Source organism: Protopterus annectens, chromosome 3.part0 (assembly GCF_019279795.1).
Source record: "Protopterus annectens isolate FY-2018-M chromosome 3.part0, PAN1.0, whole genome shotgun sequence".
Classification (NCBI taxonomy): Eukaryota; Metazoa; Chordata; order Ceratodontiformes; family Protopteridae; genus Protopterus; species Protopterus annectens.
This window is the reverse complement of record NC_056731.1, coordinates 1939536244-1939557599: the sequence shown is the minus strand read 5'-3', so window position 1 is coordinate 1939557599 and position 21356 is coordinate 1939536244. Positions and strand designations below refer to the sequence as shown.

General features: G+C 42.0%; 1 protein-coding gene across 1 annotated transcript in view; it reads left to right on the top strand.

The window, feature by feature from the left end:
• Positions 1-21356, top strand: part of SMARCC1 (SWI/SNF related, matrix associated, actin dependent regulator of chromatin subfamily c member 1) — a 1897600-nt gene that overhangs the window by 1475830 nt on the left and 400414 nt on the right. The window contains exon 17 of the mRNA XM_044066067.1: positions 7335-7394. Coding sequence (XP_043922002.1) covers positions 7335-7394 — 60 coding nt within the window. The remainder of the gene's footprint in view (positions 1-7334; positions 7395-21356) is intronic.

Below are 21356 nucleotides of genomic sequence, written 5' to 3'. Positions count from 1 at the left end.
TACTTTGTCTAGGCAATTCCAATTCTGTATCATAGCTCAAAAAAAAATCCTCTCCTCAGTCAGTCCAATCTGCTCACCCAGCATCTCAAACAGAGCAGTCTGCAGGGAATCCCTAGAGTCTGGCAGTTCATTACACTCCCAAAAATATCTTCCCAGCCACCTCTTTCTTGCCTGCCATACCTCCCAATATTTGCTATCCACCTGAGAAAAAAATCTTTGGAGTTTACTTGGGGTATAAAAGTACCTTTGTAAACACTTCCAGGCAAATATCCTAAATTGTCTAGACTTTGTTACATGTTTGGGAGATATATGTCCCCATTGTCTCTTTGTGAACTGCTTATCCAGTCTCTCTTACCAATCTCTTCTAAGCTCCTCTGATTGGTTCTTATAATTTTCATGCAATATTTTATATACTTAACTGATTATTCCTTTTTTAACTGCAACTTCTGCTCTAGACTCTATTAAAAACTCCACCAGTGTTGGCCTTTCATTTAGGACCCCCTATTACTTTCTCTTTGCCGATACTCTGATGTCAATCCTTGATAGGGACATCTCTAACCTGCAGTTTAAATAGATTCTTGGCCTCTTCCCTTTCTATTACTTTCCCTTTGTAGTTATTTGCTCCCAATACATTGGTTCCTTTGCTAGTTTTCCCCAGTAAATTCCAGCAGTCTCTTAACTGCTGTCTGTGTCCCTAACCACAGTCATCCCAATTGGCAGAATCTCTTTTCTCCATTCTCGTGCTGGTTTAGTTCTTAGAATATTCCCTGCTATTTTATGAATGTAATACTCTGTATGATTTTTGTTGTTCTCCTTAAGAGTCTGCATCCAAAATTCCAATCTCTCCTAATTTTTTGAGGTTCCTTCCTGTATCATCATCATTCCTTTCCACTTTGAACTATAGTTTTCTGCTTGTGCTCTGTATAAGAGCCTTAACTGTGTTGCTGTAAAATACCCCCCTCAAATTGGGTAATCCTAGTCTTCTTTGTTTTATTGGAAGTATCAGCTTATCTCACGTGACCCCTGCTGTCTTCTCTTCCCAAATAAAATCCTTCAACTCAATTGCTGTCCACAGCTTCTTCTGTGGTTGATAAAATATGCCTGACTTGTGCATAAGACTAAAGGGACTAAAAACATTTTAATGGCTTGTATCTTAGTATCCATATCCACATAACAAAGCTTCCAGTTTCTCAATTTTTGTATTACCTTCTGTTTAGTGTCTTCCCACAGATCTCTGCTGCCACAACAGAGTCCTTTCTAATCCATACTTCTAAATTCTTCATTTTATCATGTCCCCATAAATATGGATATTATTGGACCAATTTGTGTGGGAGTACATAATTTAGCGCTATTGCCTTTGTTTTAGCTTCATTAATTTTGTATCCTGAAAAGATTTGAAACTGTCTTAAAATTTTCCATAACACTGTAATGTCCCTTTCTGATTTTGTCATGTATAAAATAATATAATCTGCAAATAGAGCCAACTTTTACTGACTACCATACCAGTTATATCCTTGAATTTGAGTCCCTTATTTTCTTTGCCAGTGGTTCTAAATATAATGCAAATAACAAAGGGGAAAGTGGACAACCCTGCCTGGTTCCTCTCCTCAAGGAGTTGTCAAAGAGGACCCCACTCACTTTAATTTTCACCTTTGATCCCTCACATATACTTCTAATCAATTTTATAATTGTATTAGGGAAAGCAAATGCTTCCATTGCCCTGCCCATGAAGTTCCAGTCTACTCTGTCAGATGCTTTCTGTGCATCAAGACCCAGTAATAAAAGTTGTATTTTCTTGCATTGTGCTTCCCTTTGGATCATCAGTGTTCTGTTAATATTGTCAAATGTTTGTCTCCCCTCCACAAAACCGCATTGATTCATATCCATCTATTTTGGTATCACTTTTGCCATTCTTGTAGCCATTGTAGACATAAACACTTTATAATCATGGTTTAGTATTGAAATGGGCCTGTATGAAGCTGGATCTGATGAATCTTTACCCTCTTTAGGTGTTGACCATTACCACCACCTTCTTCCAGGATGCTGGTACTTCTCCTCTTAAAATACTGTTAAACAAAACCTTCTATATATTTAAAATTTTTCCCTCCTAACTTCCAAAACTTCCACAGAAACACCATCTATTCCTGGGGACTTTACTATAGATTGGTTATACATAGCCATTTTTATCTTCTTTTCCTAGCTTGTTAGTAATTGAGCTTTATCTACCTCTAACCTTGGCATATTTAATTTTTCCATAAACATTTCCAGTTGCACATTTTCTTGATTTCCATGTTTCTCTGCTTTATAAAAACTTTCATAACATTTCTGAAATATTTCTAATACCTATATAGGATCTCTTGTATCTTCCTTGTTATAGGCTCCCTAAGCTTGTTGACAGCCCTTTCCACTTTCTGTTGCCTGAGTCGTGCTAAATATTTGTGCTCTAGAATATTATCAAAAACAGTTACTTAACAGCATTCTTTCTAAACTTGTGCATATTTTTGAACTAATCCCTTTTCTGTTTAGCATTCTGTAGTTGCTCTCTTTCTTGTTCTGAGTGATTCCCCCTATTTTGCAATACGATAACATTTGTTAGTCCCTCTAATTAATTCTTGTTACTTGTTAACCATATCTCCTTTTCTTTTATTTCCACCATAGTTTTAAACTCCACTTTAGTTTTATCCCACTCCCTAGCTATATTTTCATAAGAATTTTCTATTGTCTCTAGTAGCTCCTGAATTAATTCCAAAACCCATTCCTTAAATTCTTCTCTTTCCATCCAATAGGTGGGAAAGTGCCATTGTTCCATTTTTATTTAATTACCTTGCTTTTCTATTTTAGTTATTGTTGGCGCTTGATCTGACATAGTTATTGGGTGCATTTCAAGACATTGAATTAAATGCACATGCTCCTGTGAGATATAAAATCTGTCTAGCCTAGCCCAGTTTTTGTATCTTGGTGAATAATATGTAAATTCACCCTGAACTCCTAGTAGTGAACTTGCATCTTCCTTGCCAAACATTTTCATAAATTTCTTCAAAAATCTACCCTCCTTTGTTATATTTTCACTTCTAGGCCCCCCAGACACATCTTCACTGTTGCAAATCAAATTCCAGTCTTTATCTGTAAGTAGTATTCCTTGCTGAAAGCTGATTATTTCTCCCAGAATTTTCTTAAGCTCCATAATAGCAGTTTTAGGTGGAATGTAAATGCATGCCAGTGTAATCCTCCTCCTTTGCCAGTAACCCTTAGTACTATGCATCTTCCATTATTATCATTTTTTTCCTCTAATATCCCTACTGGAGCTCCTCTTGCAATTGATATAAGAAGTACTCTTTTTCCTTTGCCCCAGATATTCCACTGAATAACCACCCTGAAAACCTTTATATCTACATACACACATACATATATGTGTGTAGGTATGTATAATGTGTGCACGTATGTGTGAAGAAATTGGACACTATCATTTGTGCTAGCATGTCTGGCTGACGTTTTGGATATAATGTCAGCTGGACCTGTGTATTGTATGCCAGCATGACTAGCTATGGTATTGCAAATAGGTTCTTACATGTTGATTTATGATCAGTTTGTACAGAATGTTTTAAAGACTTGAACAGTGTCCTTTTACATTTCTAACTGTGCATGTTTGTGAAGAAAGATTCTAAAAGCAAACTCTCTGATTCAACTGCTCTGCAGATGATGTCATTGGAATGTTGACAGTTGCTGTGTTACTCTCAGAAGCTGAAAGACAGGAGGGAACTTTAGTAAACAGCTGTTGGATTTTCAAAATATGAAATGAAAAATTAGAAATGGAACAGTTGTGACAGGCTAGTCTATAAAAGAGCCTGCTGAAGACATTTAAGTCAGTTAAAGTTGTCATTTGTGCTGTGCAGTGAATTACCCAGAAAGGACTCCCCAAGAGCCGTAAGCCTGCCTTTGCTGTGTTGTAGTAATTTAGTTTAGATCAGAGATAGTGCTCTTTAGTCAGTTAGGAAATTATAACTATTTTGCTCATTGTTAAATGTAACTGCGGTGGTGGTGCTGCGGTAGCGTTGTCGCCTCACAGTAAGACGTCCTGTTCGATTCTCAGCTAGAGCGTCTTCTGTGTGAAGACATGTGTGAATGGGCGTACCTTCATTGAAGGTTGTGCATCAGGGCTGGCAACTCTGCACGTAAAAATCTACTGCCAATCATTAGCGGACCGGAGTTCTGCTGTGGCGACCCCTAACCGGGAAAAGCCGAAAGACACAACAACAATAAGCTCATTGTTAAATGTTTTTTTATTAACTTACATTGTGGTTGGTCAATCAGTGTTTTTGTTAGTGATTTGAGTGTGTTTATATTTGCCTTGGTAACTTCCTGGGTCACGCCAAAAGCCTGGCTGCTTAGGTCATTTGCTATAATTTGTTTTAATGTCTAATGTCCATAATTGGACACCCCCTTTAAAGGGCATGAAGACACTCTGATTGGTGGCAGTATTACCATATTATTTTGGGTAAGAGAGAGAGCTGGAAATCGGTGTCAGGCTTTGCCAGAAGTGTTTGAATGTATGATGTTTAAGTGTGAGTGTGTCAGAGGTCTTAAACTGGGACACATTGCTCTGGGGTGTGTAATAAGCAGTTATATTTGAGGTGGACAGAAAAATACAGTCCAGTCCCAGGTTATAGAGCGTGTCCCTGATGTGCTTCTGGGGGAAAATTGTGGAATATTACTCCTGTTTAAGAGACAGTCTAATGTTGAGAGTCAGTAGTGAGGATTAAAGCTCCTTAGTTACTGATTCAGGATTGTGAGAGACTTTACACTGTTGTTGACAGTTTGGTGGGGTATTGTCCGGATGTCACATTGTGTTGGCATTTCAGTGGGATATTATCTGTACATCACAGTATGTACAAAATCTGAACATCCGTACATTCACATTAGGTGAAACAGTACATTAGCTACATTCTAAATATGAGTATAGCTTTAAAAGGGTTTTTTTTTATAAGGGAATGAACAATGAGAGAACAAAAAGGGGGTAAGTAGGTGAGATGGGATGAGGGTATCCTAGTAATGACTACAGAGAGGAGAAAGTTCTGAGGGTATATTTAATTTATGTTGGATTATTGGCCAACTACTGGTAGAGAGAAAATGTTTGTTAGAAATAACAGCATGAGTAAGGAAGTTTGTATCCTGAATCCAGTGGATAGCCAACTGACTCGCAGACAGGAGCCAGGAAGTTAGAATTGTGGGGAATCCACCTCTACAAAGAGGCCAGTCACAAGTGGAGTCCCTCAGAAATCAGTCTTTGGACTACTTCTTTTTGGCATTTACTTCTCAGAAGTCAAGGCCAATGTCAGTAGTCTCTGGCTGACTTACATTGCCGCAGATGTTCTCCAGGAGGGGCTGACACAGACAAACGACTGGTGTCAGAGCCATGGACTAAACCTAAATGCCAAGAAATGCATAATAGTACCCTTTGGGAAGTCATCAATCCCTGGTAACTATCGTATTGACAACATACACCTTAGAGTTGATCCCAGTAGTCAGGGACTTAGGGACACAAGCAGATAGTAATCTAGCCCTTACCATCATGTGTCTACAGTGGTGAAGAAGTCATTCTACATTGCGCAACTTATAAACTAGGTATGGCATCTAAGTCCAAGGAAGTCATTGTTCCACTGTATTCAGCATTCATCAGACCCATCATTGAGTACAATGCCCACTTTGGTATGTACCTAACCAGGCATGTCCAACAATTGGAACGTCCACAGAGGTTCTTCACTAAAAGAATACAAGGCGTAAGTAAAATCTCCTATGCAGACTGCCTCAAGGCCCTATCCCCATATTCTGTCTCCTACAGGCTTTTGAGGGGAGATATATGTTTGGCATGCATTGCATTGTCAGACCGATGGACCTCCTGCATATCCACAAAAGAAACGGCACCAGAATTACCCATTCGAAAGACTTAAACCTTGCATGTGATATAAATAGGACCTGCTGGAGAGATAGGTATGTATCCCAGAGACTAGTGCGTCTATGGAACACGCTCCCCATCCATGTGAAGCAGAGTTCCTCCCTCACCCAATTTAAGTACAACTTGACAGTTGGATGGGAAACTCAAAATTCATCCCTGGTTTGGCACCTGTTTCTAATGGACATGGGTAACTTGTAAATGGTTCATCTCCCAGGCCCATGCCTATACTTATCAAGGTTATCAGAACTTGTCAGAAATTTGGGATGCATGTCTAGGCTTAAAAAGGCCATGTTCAGGTGTCAAAAAATACCAGTTGTGTAGGTTGATTGGTTTATTTATTGGGTGAGTTCTTTACATTATTGTTGTTGTAGGTCCCCTGCTCAGTTGTACTTTTTCTGACATTAATCTCCATTTAGAAAGCTGCATTAGTAGCTCTATGTACTGTGAGTGCTTATTTTATAAAAAATTTGAAGTGTATTCTATATGTAAGTATTGAGCTTTTAAGTAAGCTTGACACATGCAGCAGCCTACATTTTTCTTCATCGTCCTCTCTCCATTTTTGTAAGGTCCTTTAGAAAGATGCAACAGTTTTTAATTTGACAGAAAATGCTGGCTTAGTTTGAGTAATTCATATTTGCACAGTATGATATTGAAGATGCTGACTTCTAACTTACTAATGTTATCAGGTATGCAGTGCAGTTTGCATTTTTTTCCTCTTGTGGTTCCTTTCAGCTTCATTGATTCATTTGTTCATTTGCTGTTCCTGCTTACCAGCATTTAAGGAGAGTGAGATCCAAAGATGGGGGGGGGGGGGTCCAATAAAACACTGTGTGATATGACACATTTTTCCTTCTGTTGTCTCCCACTTCATTGTAAGTTTCTGTAACTGTGCTGTCCCTAGCTGGAGAGAGACTACATCCTTTATAGGCCCATACAATTACGTCTCACCTGCTTGCCTGACCCATAGATGTCACTTTTGTAATGAGACATGTACCAACTTCTTCCTCCTGGGCGTGCAATCTGGCAGCAGTCACTTCCACCCACCCTTTGGTTGGCTTCTTCATCATTCCGCCTCTTTCTCAGCTAAGTCATCTAATCTGTTGTCAGTGTTTCTTCCTTGTGTCATGGAAGTCTCTGTCTGCACAGGTCTTTTAACCAGCCAAAAAAGGGACACTTTCAGAAGTTGGTTGAATTCTTGAAAATCTCTGGTGCCTTTTTAAGGAATTTTTGGTTTACTGCCTGTCGGTGTAAATAAGTTTAGCCCTACAATTTGTTGTATATCTTTCTTCATTGAAATGGTGTTGATTTTTTCAGGCTAACATGGATCTGGTTGTATTGATAACAGTTTTAATTTGTTTTTTTTTTTTTTTTTTTTTTCCAGAGTAAAAGTGCAAATGCAGGAAGGGAGTGGACAGAGCAGGAGACACTGTTGCTGTTAGAGGTGAGTGAAAATACTAGCTTTGGGTTTTAAGTTAAATTTAACTAGCTGAAACAGATTCCTCTTTTGCCATCTTATTGCTGTTTTACTTTTAGTTGAAAAATGAATTACTTCAGCTTGTTTAAAATGTTTTTGAGTAAATATAAGCTCCTCTGATATGTATTGTTTTTAATTTAAGTTCCTGTTTTCAGCAAGTACTTGAAATTCTACTACCTCGAACTGCCGAGATTTGTATGCAAATAGACTGTATATTTTTATTAGATTAGGTGTTTTTTGAGACATGCCCAAAGCTGCGCAGAACAAACTGTGAGGTACTACACTTAGAGATTACCCCCTTTTCTAAAGATCCTACCTCTCTTCTACAGCATTCAATACTTCTGTTACAGTTGTTTTTTTTTATTCCATTTTTGAGTAATTGGCTTGTTTTTTGGCAGCAAACAAACTTAGTGGGGTTTTAATATATCTAGGCAGTTCAGTTTCTATATCCCAAGTCAAAGGAATAATTTTCTTAGTTTCAGTAATTTACTCTGCCAATATTTCTGACAAAGTGCCCTTTATGGATTTTATTTAAATTCTCCCGATTTGTTACATTTCCAAAAATATGTTCCCAATTACCCCTGCAACATTTGATGGCTACTCATGGAGTAATTCTCTGATGTATGCTTTGGATATAAAAAATGCTTTTGCAACACTTCCATGCAAAAATCCTAAGCATTCTCGACTTTGCTTCTTACTTGAGAGACATGCAAATGCCCTCTAGTTACTGCTTTATATATTGCCTTTCAATTCTAACTTTCCTGTCTAAGAACTTTTAAATGAATCTTATAGTTGTGGATTATTTTATTTACTGTAATAATTATCCCTTTTTAATAGCAACTTCTAGGCTCAACTAAAATCTCATCCAGAACTGACATCTCACCTATCACTTCCCTATTTTTCTCTTTGCCTGTACTTTGTCAGTCTTTGGTAAGGAAGGCAGCCTCCAACTTGCTTTTCAAACTTCTGTTTGGCCTTATCCCACCCTATTACCCTACCCCCAACTATTTGCACTCAGTACTTTCACTCTTTTGCTAATTTTCTCCGATTAATTCCAGAACCCTGTTGCTTTAATCCAGAGCCAGATCCATCACCAGGTGGTCTAGGCAGTTCCCTAGCTGGCTGGGAGATGCCACATTTAATTTTTTTATTAAAACGATTAAAAAATTACATTTCTTATTTAAGGCAACACCGTACATGTGTCTTTGCAATGACACACACATATGTTTAAGCACTGGTCTGGAACTTTCCTGCACGCACTGTCTTTGCATGCATCTTTTGTACAACACACACCTGCTTACCTTTCCCTTTCCTGCTGCTTTTTGCACAGAATTCAGATGTGTATGAAAGAAGAGCAAGCCCATTCTTTTGGTAAGTGTATGGATAAGTGCTGGTACTTGACATGACTGGGTGTGTGTAAAATGCCCAAGTTAGGGTTTGCAGATTTAATTAACTTGCTCGGGTTTAAACCCTTACCTTAGTTACAGGAGACAAGAGCCTTAATCCTCTAAACCAGCTCCCATATTCCAGATGACTCTCTTAATCATCAGGTGTGCATTTTCAAGGAGCTGCGAGTTTTAATGCATTTTCAGAGAGTTGTGAATTTTAGTGCATTTTGAAGGAGTCAAGAGTTTCAAGGGAAGAGTAGTTTACTGTTGCTCATGCTAAGTGTGTCTTCATTGTGCAGCTGTTTTGTTTAGTAAATGGCCATCAGTGTTTGTGCATTAGAAATTGAAAGCAGTGTTAGTAGCACAACAGGTGGCATATTTACCTTTAGTGCAGAAGGCTGTGCGTTCTACTTTCACACCATGTCGATGGATTGCTGATACTGAAGGGTTCTTTAAGGGGTTGATTGTGTTTCATTCCTGAGGTTGGCCTCCTTTGGTTGGGATGCCTGGTAATTGTGAAACTGTTGTCGGTTGGCCAACCATTCACTATTCCAGTATTATCAGCTTACCATTTTCTTTTAATGTAACATGGGCAATCAATTCAAGGGCAGCCGGCACTGAATATGAGCATGAAACACTGAAATGTAAAGTTATTTGTCTGCAGCAACCTCTTCATTAGTTGCATATCTCTTTAATGTGGAATTACTCAGATGACTTTTACTTCTGCAAAGTTTGTGCATATGTACTGATATTGGTGGAATGTAATGACAGAAGTTAGGCCTTTTTGGGTTGAAATGTTTTGAAATGGGTAGTTTTTTCATTATTTGTTCATTTGTTTTGTTTCATTGCTTACTAGAAGAATGTTCAAAACTATAACCTTAAAACGCTCACTAACAAGTCATGCTATGTTGTACAAGGAATATAACTAAATATAATCAAGAAGGTTAATCAAAGAACACATGCATGTTTGCATGGTTCTAAAATGTGTACAAGGGGTGTATGATTTGAAAACAGCCCAAAGGTAAACTTAATACACTACTGACCAGATGCATTTTCTTTGAATGTGGGTTTCAATGTCGTTTAAATGAGTGTTTGTTTCAAGGGCAGAGAAGTCTACTGTTCATGCTAAGTCTGTTTTCATTGTGAGTCTGTATTGTTTTGCTAAGCAAATGGCTGTCTGTGTTTGTACTAGAAAATTTGAAATAAAAGTTTTTAAATTAAATCCAAACCTCTGTAGTTATCATTGTAGTGGTAAAGAAGAAAATAGTATGCTTACTGACAGGTTTGAACAGTGTTTATGGTAACTGGGGAGAAATAGCCAAGTAATGGGACACTGGGGGGGGGTATTTTACCCTGTCGAGCGCCCCGTTTTACCACTGGGGGGGGGGGTATTTTACCCTGTCGGGCGCCCCGTTTTACCACAATCCGGCTTTCCTTTCATCTCTGTCGGTAAAATCTCCGATGTGGTGATGTCCTATCTAACCTTCATTCTGTACTGGTTGGGTTCACAACTGATCCTCAGTTCCGACTCAGCCTCATACAAAAGCTTGATTCCTTCTACTAGTTCATGGCTGATGCCCTATCCCATGATGTTGTAGGAAGCACCCCAGATCTCGTTTGCTGCTAAAACAAGATCAGTTGCTTCATACTGGCTCTGGCTGAGTAAAATCTTTCTAATTGTCTTCAGTAGATAATTTTGCTATTTTTTTCTCTTTTGGACTTTTAGCTGTGCTCACTGCCTTTGTTTTTTGATTGTTGACCATCGTTATTCTCAAGGCCTTTCCTTCCTTTTGGCTTTAGCGTGTTTGTGTTTAAAATAATTCTTGTTAAGCTCGTTTATTAGAGAGCGGTTTAATTGCTCTTGTTTTGTCTTTAATTAAGCTAGCTCACTTAAGTTAGAGGGCTGCTTGGCCTGTTTAAATTAGAGGGCCTTATCCTTAGTGTGTGTGTTTCAGATAATTTCTGTCAAGCTTGTTGGTTTCATCTATGAGTAAGCAAGTTCATTTAAGTTAGAGGGCTGTTTGGCCCATTTAAATTAGAGGGATTTTTCCCAAAAAAAAAAAAAAAGGGTCTATGTTAAATCTATCGAAATCTTAAAAAAGCGAACGATGATTTATCGAACCCATGTAAACGAAAGCTTACAGTCTCGAACACTTAGAACAGCGATTTTTTCCAAGGGAAAACTATCACTATTCCACAAAAAAAAAAAAAATAAAAAAGTATAAAACATTACATAATGTGGGGGACTTCACTCCCCACCCCGATGTGGGGGGTTGTGCCCCCCCCCCTGCTTAAATATACCAACTCTGAGATCGCACCACAGTGATGAAAACAGCAAAGTAACGGAAGCAGCCAAGCGATTTCTTTCCTAGGGAAAGAATTCGCTTATATGCCTTTTCGCTGTTTTGCCTTTTCATGCTTTCAAGTTCTATCGACGCATTCGAAAGAATGCGTCTTCGATCATTTGTTAGGAATAAAAAAAAAAATATATATATATATATATATATATATATATATATATATATATATATATATATATATATATACACACACACACATACACATGCACACACACTGTGTTTAGTTATTTAGCCTTGTTATAGTAGCTGTAATGTTTTTCTGCTGTGTGCTACTTTTCTTCCTGCTAGCTTGTGTGTGCAGACAGTTAAGATGTCAAAACAGCCCAAAGATGTTAAACCCTCAAGGTTTAAGAAGTGTACAAAATGCAGTCAAAAAATGTCCATGACTGACTCATATATTGTGCGTGTACTGCCTTGGAGCAGCACACCTTCAAAAATTCTGTGCTATTTGCCATTCTTTTAGCAACAGGGTTCTTCTTGAAAGGAAGAATAAGTTGATCCTCGGGGGGGGGGGTTATTAAAAACTCCCTTTTCTGAAGCTTTAGGAGAAGCCCAGAGTCCTTCCATACAGACCCCCCCTTCCCTATCTGAAAGATCTAGTAAAAGATCATCATCATCTTTATCAGAGACTTAGTCTGAACTGACTGAAAGGTTTCCAAAGACTTCTTCATTGGACTTGAAGCCTGTTGAGCCCGAGAAACCTTCCACCTCGGCTCCTTCAGTGTCGGAACCATTGGTGTTTCAAATTAGGAGCCGGTCCCCAGAACTGGAACCAGTTTCTCCAAAACTGAGATCTTCGCTTCTACAAGCTTCCAGATCTCCTGTCCCTCACCACTTGATCCTCCAGGAGCCTTTCAGATGATGATGTGGATCACGTGGTGCAGAGACTTTTGAGGACACTAGAGCTTGCAGAACTTTTGTTGGATCTGACCCAGAGGGTTTCAGAACCAACGCAGCCTACCCTGTCACCTTCCATTCCTCCTCCGATCTGATCCTGGACTTAAGAACTTAAGTGTCGGAATGTCTGGAACTGGTTGCAGTGGAACTGTCAGAACCTAGACCTATTCTAGGATCTTTGGTTCCGACTACAACTCAGACATCCTCAGTTCCTTCTGAATTTGAGGAGTCTAGGAGCCGACGCTCTCCGGTTGGGTCCCTGGAGGAAAGTCGGATCAGACAGTTGTCTGATCCAAACTTGCCTCTCGAGGCTTCAGCGCTGGTGAGCTCGGCTCCTACATCAGCCTCTGAGCCAACTCCCTTGGTTCCAGGGATGTCTTCTGGTTCTTCAGATCTGGGAGCTTCCCCGGATCAGGGGTGGGGGGCTTTCAAGGTGATGACAGTGCTATCTTCACAGACAGCTCCACTCTCAGCTCCAAGCATTCTTCCCCCAAAGGCCCTGGTGTCTGTCTTGGCACCACTGCATCCTCAGACATGCAGAGACCCTAGGCCTCGGGATGCCCCATTGGGTGAACTCCTATCTTCCGAAACCTCTCCAGAATGCCCTTCTGAAGAGGTCCCTCATAGGAGATTGTGTAAGAGGAAGCATTTAGACTCCCTGGAAGAGTCCATCACTTCTGACACAGACTTTGATGAGTCAGAAGGATGTCCTTCAAGGGTGCATCTGCAGTCATAACATATGGGTTGTCCTGCCTCAGGCAGCCCTTCGGTCGGCCGGATTCCAAAGTCTGGGTCTGGCCTCGGCTGATGTCGCACTTCACCCAACATCAGAGCTTCTGGGGTATAAAGGCATCAGCTGACGCCATTTTCCTCAGTCTTTCTTGCCGCGCAGTGCCCGAAGCAGAAGCTGTTCGCAAGTGCCGGTCTGTCAGATCCAGAGATTTCAGCTACCACAGACTTCTAAAAAAGCTAAGTACCCCGTTGGGGACTCTTTCTTGCTTCAGCCGATGTCAGACAAAGTAAATAATTGTTTAACTTGTGGGAAACAAATACCTCATAAGGATTTCCACTCTTACTGCCTTCCATGCTTAGGCCCAGACCACGACGTATCAGCTTGTTTAGCCTGTGCTTCCTTCAACCGACGGACACTTAGACGTCGGTCGGAGTTTGCAGAAGAGTTTTTTGGATCCGCTTTTGCATATAAAATGCCGTCAGAGACTCCGACTACACATTTAGCCAAAAAATGCAAGGAAAAGGGCCGATATTCGCGGCCCGCGGTTTCGGCTGAAACCATGGTTAGGCCTACTGCGAGTGTCTCGGTTTCGGCTGAAACAGAGTCCTCTGTTCTTCCTTCTGCCGAAAACATACCTCCGACAACCGAGGCCAGAGAGGCCTCGGCTGAGTCAGCTACAGAAATTCCTACCGAAGAAGCAGGCGCACAAGAATTGTCCGACACCATTCCGTTGGACATTTCTACTCCTGCACGTGGGGCAGCTAGGCCCCCTGCTTCTGTGTCTATTAAGGCCTTTTCCAGGGCTAAAGCAGCTAAAATTTCCAAGGCCTTACCAACAAAATCTTCCTCTCAGAAGACCTTCCTCAAGTTCTCAGATTCTCAGCCTTGCTGAGGACCTTATATCTCTGATTAGGGGATCCCAACCTCACCCAGACAGGGCCTCACAACCTCCTCCTGACAAAAGGCCTAGGACTGAACCCCCTGAACCTCTCTCCTCTGATTATTCCTCGGATGGATCTGATTTATCAGACCATCAGGAAGGACCATACTCACCTTATGAGGATTTGGATGCAGAAGACTCAATTCATTCTGCCTCCCCCCCGAAGAATTTTCCTTTGGGGAGACTTTGCACTCAATGAGGGAACACTTTCAATGGCAGGGTCAGGATTTTTCTGATTCTAGGAAAAGGCTAAGAACTTTTTTACACTTGCCACAGCATAGGCCTTTAGCCATACCACCTGTACTATCAGTTGTTGATGATGCATACAATGATGTCAGTTCTACCCCTGATTCTCTTCCCCCGGCCCCTGCCAAACCTGACAGATATTACAGGGTCCCGGATTCTCACTTTCACTTGTATAAGGCCCATGCTGCAGACCCAGAAACTATTTCTCAGGGCCCAAAGGGTGTTGCAGCTGCCACTGCCAAAAACCCCCTACCCTCAGAAAGAGAGTCAAGAGCATTAGAGAGATGGGGGAAAAAAGGTTTATACATCTGTTACTCTTTCTGCCAGGGCTTTAAACTGTCAATTCCATATGATACAGTACCAGGAATTTTTGTTAGATCAGCTGAATAAAAAGCTTTCCTCTCCTGAACCTTTAGACCGTAAGTCCCTTCAGGATTTGGTACACAACTCTCAGCAGGTCAGTAATCATTTCTTAAAATGTGGCTATGATGCACTGGAGGCTTCATTTAGATCAGCTATGACTGGAGCAGTGATTCGAAGGCATGCCTGGCTAAAAGAGCAATCCTTGCCAGACCATGTCAAGTCTAAACTCCTAGATGCCCCTATGGAGAAACAAAGTTTATTTGGCTCCCCTGCACAGGAGATTCTAAAGAAAGTGGAAGAAAAAGCTAAATCTGTGCAAACAGTCAAGGATTTTCTGCAGGTCCAACCTCTCCAAGGTTCAGCAGAAACTGGCCTTCAAAGAATTGGTCCTTTCCAGACACCTCCAGAGCACAGAGGGGCAGGAATAGATGCCCAAGAGGCAGAGGTCAATCAAGGGGTGCCTACAGGGGTCGTCAGTGGCAACCTGCCAACCAGAGGAGTACCGCCACAGCTGCGACTACAACCACTTCCACAGGACAGACACAATGACTTGGCTCTGATTCCGCCTACCAGGGAGCAACTGGATGCACCCTTGGGCGGAAAGTTAGCTTTATTTTCGAAAAACTGGCATTGCATTACAGGAGACAAATGGACATTGCAAACAATAGACAAAGGCTACAGGTTTCACTTCCACACTTTGCCAAAAAAGAGAGGAATGCCAAACCTTCCACCAAGCCAGAGGCTCTAAAACAAATCATCAACTTACTAAGGATGAGAGCAATAGAAAGGGTACCATCTATGGAACAAGGCCAAGGATTTTACTCCAGACTATTCCTTGTACCAAGAAAAGAAACTCAATGGAGGCCTATCTCGACTTGTCCGCACTAAACACATATCTCATTGTACCAAAATTCAAGATGCTGACCCTACAGCAACTTCTTCCCATGTTGGGCAAGGAGTCTTGGCTGGTGACTCTAGATCTCAAGGGGGCATACCTGCACGTCCCTATACAACCAGATTGCAGAAGACACCTCAGATTTCTTGCAGGATCAGAGCATTATCAATTCTCAGCATTGCCCTTTGGCTTATCTACTGCGCCCAGAGTATTCATGAAATGCCTGGCATCAGTAATTGCACATTGCAGGCTTCAGGGAATTCAGATCTACCCATACCTGGACGACTGCCTAATACAAGCGGACAACAAGACAAAAATAATAAAGGATTTGGCCTATGTCATACAACTGTTACAAGCCTTAGGATACACAGTCAACATCCAGAAGTCAAGACTAGTGCCATCCCAAAGGATAACATTTTTGGGTGCAGATCTGGACACAATAACTCAGATGGCTTTTCTCACAGAAGAAAAACAAAAGCAACTCCCAGTCTACTTCATGGCTTTGACCAGACAAACTCAGCTTACTGCAAGGAAAGTCCTGCAGGCCCTGGGTTACATGGCATCTTGCATAATCTTGATCCTGCATGCCAGGCTGCATATGAGAAAATTACAATGGTACCTAAGGAATATATGGTCTCAACACAGACACAGTCTAGAAACCATGATACCAATCATTCCATGCCTGAAAAAAGAATTCCTGTGGTGGGCTCAGGCCTGCCAGACCAACAGAGGGGTTGCCTTTCCACAAACCACAACCAAGGCAGACCATCACCACGGACGCCTCAGACCTAGGCTGGGGGGCACACATGGAAGACAAGTGTATCCAAAGCCTATGGTCTCAAGACCAGCTGAATCTACACATAAATCTAAAGGAGATGCTGGCAGTGAAGCATGCAATCGAGGCATTCAAATCATTCCTCCAGCAAGGACATCTGCTGATAAGGACAGACAATACCACAGTCATGTGGTACATCAACAAACAAGGAGGCACGCATTCCTACCCTCTATGCCGGATGGCAATGGACCTTTGGAACCTAGGCCTGAATCTCAACATTCAATTGCAGGCCAAATTCATACCAGGAAAAGAGAATTCACTAGCAGACAGCTTAAGCACAACTACCACGGATGCTCACGAATGGATGCTGCATCCAGACATCTTCAAAAACATAACAAAGAAATGGGGAATGCCAGAGAGAGACCTGTTCGCCTCCCCACTCAACCACCAACTGAAGAAATTCTGCTCAAGAGAATACCACCCACAAGCCTGGAGGGTGGACTCCCTTTCTTTCAGCTGGAAGGCCCTGACAGTTTATGCCTTTCCACCTCTCCCATTGATGTACAAAGTTCTACTGAAGATCAGGGTGGAACAGCCAAAGGTGATTCTGATAGCTCCAGACTGGCCAAGGCAGCATTGGTATCCACTACTGAGAAGCATGTCTCGGACGAACTCATGGCCTCTACCCCTATGGCCTTTACTTCTAACACAGAACAACTACAAGACCCTGCATCCAAACTTGAAAACGCTGCAGCTAACTGCCTGGAAAATTACATAAAACAAAACCAAACTGTTTTATCTCAGAGGGTCAAGGACATTATCGTGGAGGCTCGCAGACCCTCCACAAGAAAAACATACTCAGCTAAATGGAAGAGATTCCTCATTTGGAGTGCATCAAAGGGTACAAATGTCACACTGGCAAACCTAGCACACATCCTAGAATACTTAGCAGAACTGTTCCACAATGGCCTGTCCTATTCTTCCATTAAGATTCATGCTTCAGCAGTTTCAGCAGAGTACAACATAGATCCACCTATCTTCTCTCACCCTCTCCTCAGACAATTTTTAAGAGGGATCAAAAATGTAAAACCTCCAAGGAAACCACCTCTGCCTGCATGGGATCTCAATTTTGTGCTGGAAAAATTAACACTTCCCCCTTTTGAACCAGCAGCATCAGCAGACTTACAGTTCTTATCTTGGAAAACTGCTTTCCTTCTAGCAATCACTTCAGCAAGAAGGGTATCCGAGTTACAGGCATTAATGGCAGTACAGCCTTTCCTTATCTTTCACCAGGATAGAGTGTCTCTGAGAACCAATCCTACTTTCATGCCAAAGGTGGTATCCAGGGTATCCTTGAACCAAGCTATTCATTTACCTACGTTCTTCCCTAACCCACAGAACAGGGGGGAAAAACTATTGCACACCTTGGATGTACACAAACAACTACGCTACTATCTGGACAGAACTAAAACCAGCAGAAAAACTGACCAGCTTCTGGTAGCATATGCAACTGGAGTGCAAGGAAAAGCAATTTCAAAACAGACAATTTCAAAATGGATAGGAAATTGCATTAGATTCTGCTACTCTTTTCATGGAAAGACAACTCCTGAAAATATCAGGCCTCACTCCACAAGAGCCACAGCCACCACTACAGCTTTCCTACGAGGAGTGGCTACCAAAGACATTTTAGAAGCTGCTACTTGGAGCTCCGTGCATACATTTGCCAAGCATTACAATCTTCCTTTATACTCCAGATCCCGAGCAGGTTTTGCTACTGCAGTTTTACAGGGGATCTTAACTACACCATCATTATCTTAGTACCTCCTCCCCCAGTTTGGCTATGGTATTCTACCCATATGTTATGACTGCAGATGCATCCTTGAAGGACATAGTACAGTTTTGTACCTACCATAAATGTAGGTGTCCGATAGGTATGCATCTGCAGTCAGGATTACCCACCCTCCTTCCCCTCTGTGGTACTCCTAGGGTGCTTACCCCTCTTTTAGCTAGCTGGGGGAATCTATTATGGTGTATTTGTTTGTATGTATATATGTATATATATATTTTGCTTACTACTGTTTGGAATTTTCTACATTTATCCAAATTTAGCCTTCCTAGAGGGCACCTGGCATCTGGGGCAAGAGACACTGAGGAAAATGGTGTTGGCTGATGCCTTTATACCCCAGAAGCTCTGACGTCGGGTGAAGTGCGACATCAGCCGAGGCCAGACCCAGACTTTGGAATCCGGCCGACCGAAGGGCTGCCTGAGGCAGGACAACCCATATGTTATGACTGCAGATGCATACCTATCGGACATCTACATTTATGGTAGGTACAAAACTGTACTGTCCCCATGGTCACCTTCTGAGGATGTCTTCTTTGCAGACATCCTAGAACTACTTAAGCAGAGAGGTGGCTGGAAGCCCATCAACCCTTCTGAGGAGTCTGTGTACCTGGAGACTTTTGGGTTTCACCCTTCTGTCACTTGGGTGTCTCTGTCTTTCAATGAACTGATGGACCTAGTTTGTCGAAAGGCGCGTGGGATTCTTCAGACTCAGTGGAACCTGTTCCCTAGAGGCCAGATAAGTTTATAAAATCCCCTGCTGACAAAAACATCCCTTATAAAGGGTGTCCCGGTAGATGCTATGGTGACGGCGGCCACTAAAAAGGAACTGTCAGAGATGTCCTCGTCTGTCCATCCGCTAGAGTCTCATATGATGCACAGATATGGAAAGTGCACCTTTTCTTCAGCGACCTTTGCACTCAGATCGCTGAATTATCTCACCCATTTTACCAAACTTCAGAGAGATCAGCTGAATGAGCTAGGAGATGCTTTCCAGGGTTCAGTAGCTGAAGGGGTAGTGGAAAAAAATTCCTTTCAGCTCTCCACCTTGAATTAGGTTGTTAACTCCTCCATGAGACTCCTTTCTTATGCAGCTGATGGAGCGAGTAGGGCAGCGAGTTCAGGAATTTCCCTAAGGAGACATTCCTGGGTGCACCTGTGTAACTTAGCGGATCCCTTCAAATTTTCAATTTGTTAACGCCCCCTTCGATGCCTTGTCTTTGTTAGGGCCTAAAGTCAAAGACACACTAATCAGATATGAACAAGAAAGAAAAACTCTGCCGTAGGAGTCCTTTTTTTTCCTTAGCTTCTAGACCTTACCCAAAAGGTCAAAAGGGAGGAAATATGTGGTTCAGAACATCCCAGAGAGCTTTCCAGGACGCACTTGGTGATTCTTCCCCCAGGGGCAGAGGGGGAAGCAGTAATGGAAGACGCCGACCACACGACAGAGGCAGTCCGCAAAATCAGGGAGACAGGGAATCTTTTCTCGGTAAGCCCTTCCAGCGCTTCTGAAAGGAAGGTCTGTCCATCTCTGGAGGCAGTCTGAGGTCAATTGTCTTTGTACCCAGATGCCTGGCTAAAAATAAAAGACAAGTAGTTACAAAGCATCATATCCATAGGTTAATTCATATCCTTTTCCTTTCTTGTCCCAAACATAAAAAACACCTCGGACATTCCACCCAGTCAATGGGAACAAGCAACATTAGAAACACAAAAGTTGCTAGAAAAAAGTCACCCAAACAGTCCAATGAATCCGGATCTACTTCAAGGTTCTTTTTCTTTTTTTCCAAAAAAAGGGGACTGGAGACCCATACTGATCTCAGCAAATTAAAAAAAAAACAAGTCAGAAAAAAAGAGTTTTCCATAGGTAACACTGCAGTGATTTTTTTTTTTTTTCTGGGAAAAGGTGATTGGATGTGCTCTATAGACCTCCAGGATGCCTACTACCACATAAAGATGACAGATGATCCAGGATTCATTTGTGCTTTCAGCTGAGAGCCAAGTATACCAATTTCGAGCACAGCCCTTTGGTCTTACTACAGCCCCCAGTGTGTTCACCATGTGTATGGCAGTAGTCACAGCTCACTTGAGACGCCTAGGATTCAGCGTGCTTCCATACTTAGATGACTGCCTCCTAACCGCCACCACCAAGCATCTACTAATAAAAGCAAGAAACACCTCATAAAGCTCAGCTCTCATCTAGGAATCACAATAAATTATGAAAAATCTGCCTTATTGCCATCTCAATGTGTCGCTTTTATAGGAGCAGCGCTAAAAAAAATGATGGCAAAGCTTCCCCCAGAAAGAGTACAAGTCCTTCGGCATCAGGTCATAAACCTACTTTTCAAGATGAAGGTTCAAGCAAGAACAGTCTTGAAAGTATTAGGGACCATGGCAGCAGCAATAAACTTGATTCCATTGGCACAGCTCCACATGAGGATTCTACAGTGGCTGCTGTTCACTCAGTGGTCCATGCAGGAACTACCCATGTCCCACCAAATTATGATAACGGAATCTTCGTTGGTGGCTACACTCCAGTCAGGTGACTTTAGGTCGACCCTTTCTTTTCCCACAACCTTTAGCCACAGCGACCACGGATAGGGTGGGGGTGGGAGGCATTATCGGGGAAGGACAGTCCAAGGCACTTGACAGGATCATTAGGCCCATTTGCATATCAATGTCTTGGAGATGAGAGTGGTGCTTTTAGCGTTGCAAGCATTCCAAGACTCTCTTCTGTTAGGAACTATTGCAATGCAAATAGACATGTTGGTCGTGTGGTACATAAACTAGGAGGAACCAGGTATTACCCCATTTGTCGGGATGCCCTGAGAGTATGTCAGTGGGCAACATCCTCCCAACGCTTTCTGATAGCAATGCACATCCCGGGGAAATCCACCGTGATAGTGGACAAAGCAGGGCAATTCTTATGCCTTGTGTGGCCCCTAAAACCAGAGATAGCGGAAATTATTTTCCACAAGTGGGACCAGCCTTGCTGCAATCTTTTTGCCGTGTCCATGAATGCCAAATGCAGCAGCTGTCTTGCCCTAATCCCCCTTCCAGGGGAGTCACCAAGGGATACTCTTGTTGGCCCCCGGGTCTCCTCTACACCTTCTATCCCTTCCTGTTGATACCCAAAATTCTTCAGAAAGCCAGAGACTTGGGAAGGATCTTGATACTTGTCACCCTTACTGGCCTCAAATCTGGCTCCCATTCCTTTGGCCTCATCCCCAAGAGGAACTGTGGATTCTGGACCCAGTTCCAGACCTCCTGACTCATGCGTCAAGAATGCTCCATCCATCCCTTCAAACCCTCAAGTTGACAGCTTGGCTACTCCAATTCCAAACATAGGCAGGCTACCTAATCTTTCCCCTTCAGTGAAATGTATCTTGATATCGTCTCATAAGGCTTCAACGAGAAAATTGTATATCAGCAAATGGAAGAGATTTTCCTCTTGGGCCTTGAATAATCATATTGACCCTTTATCTGCCC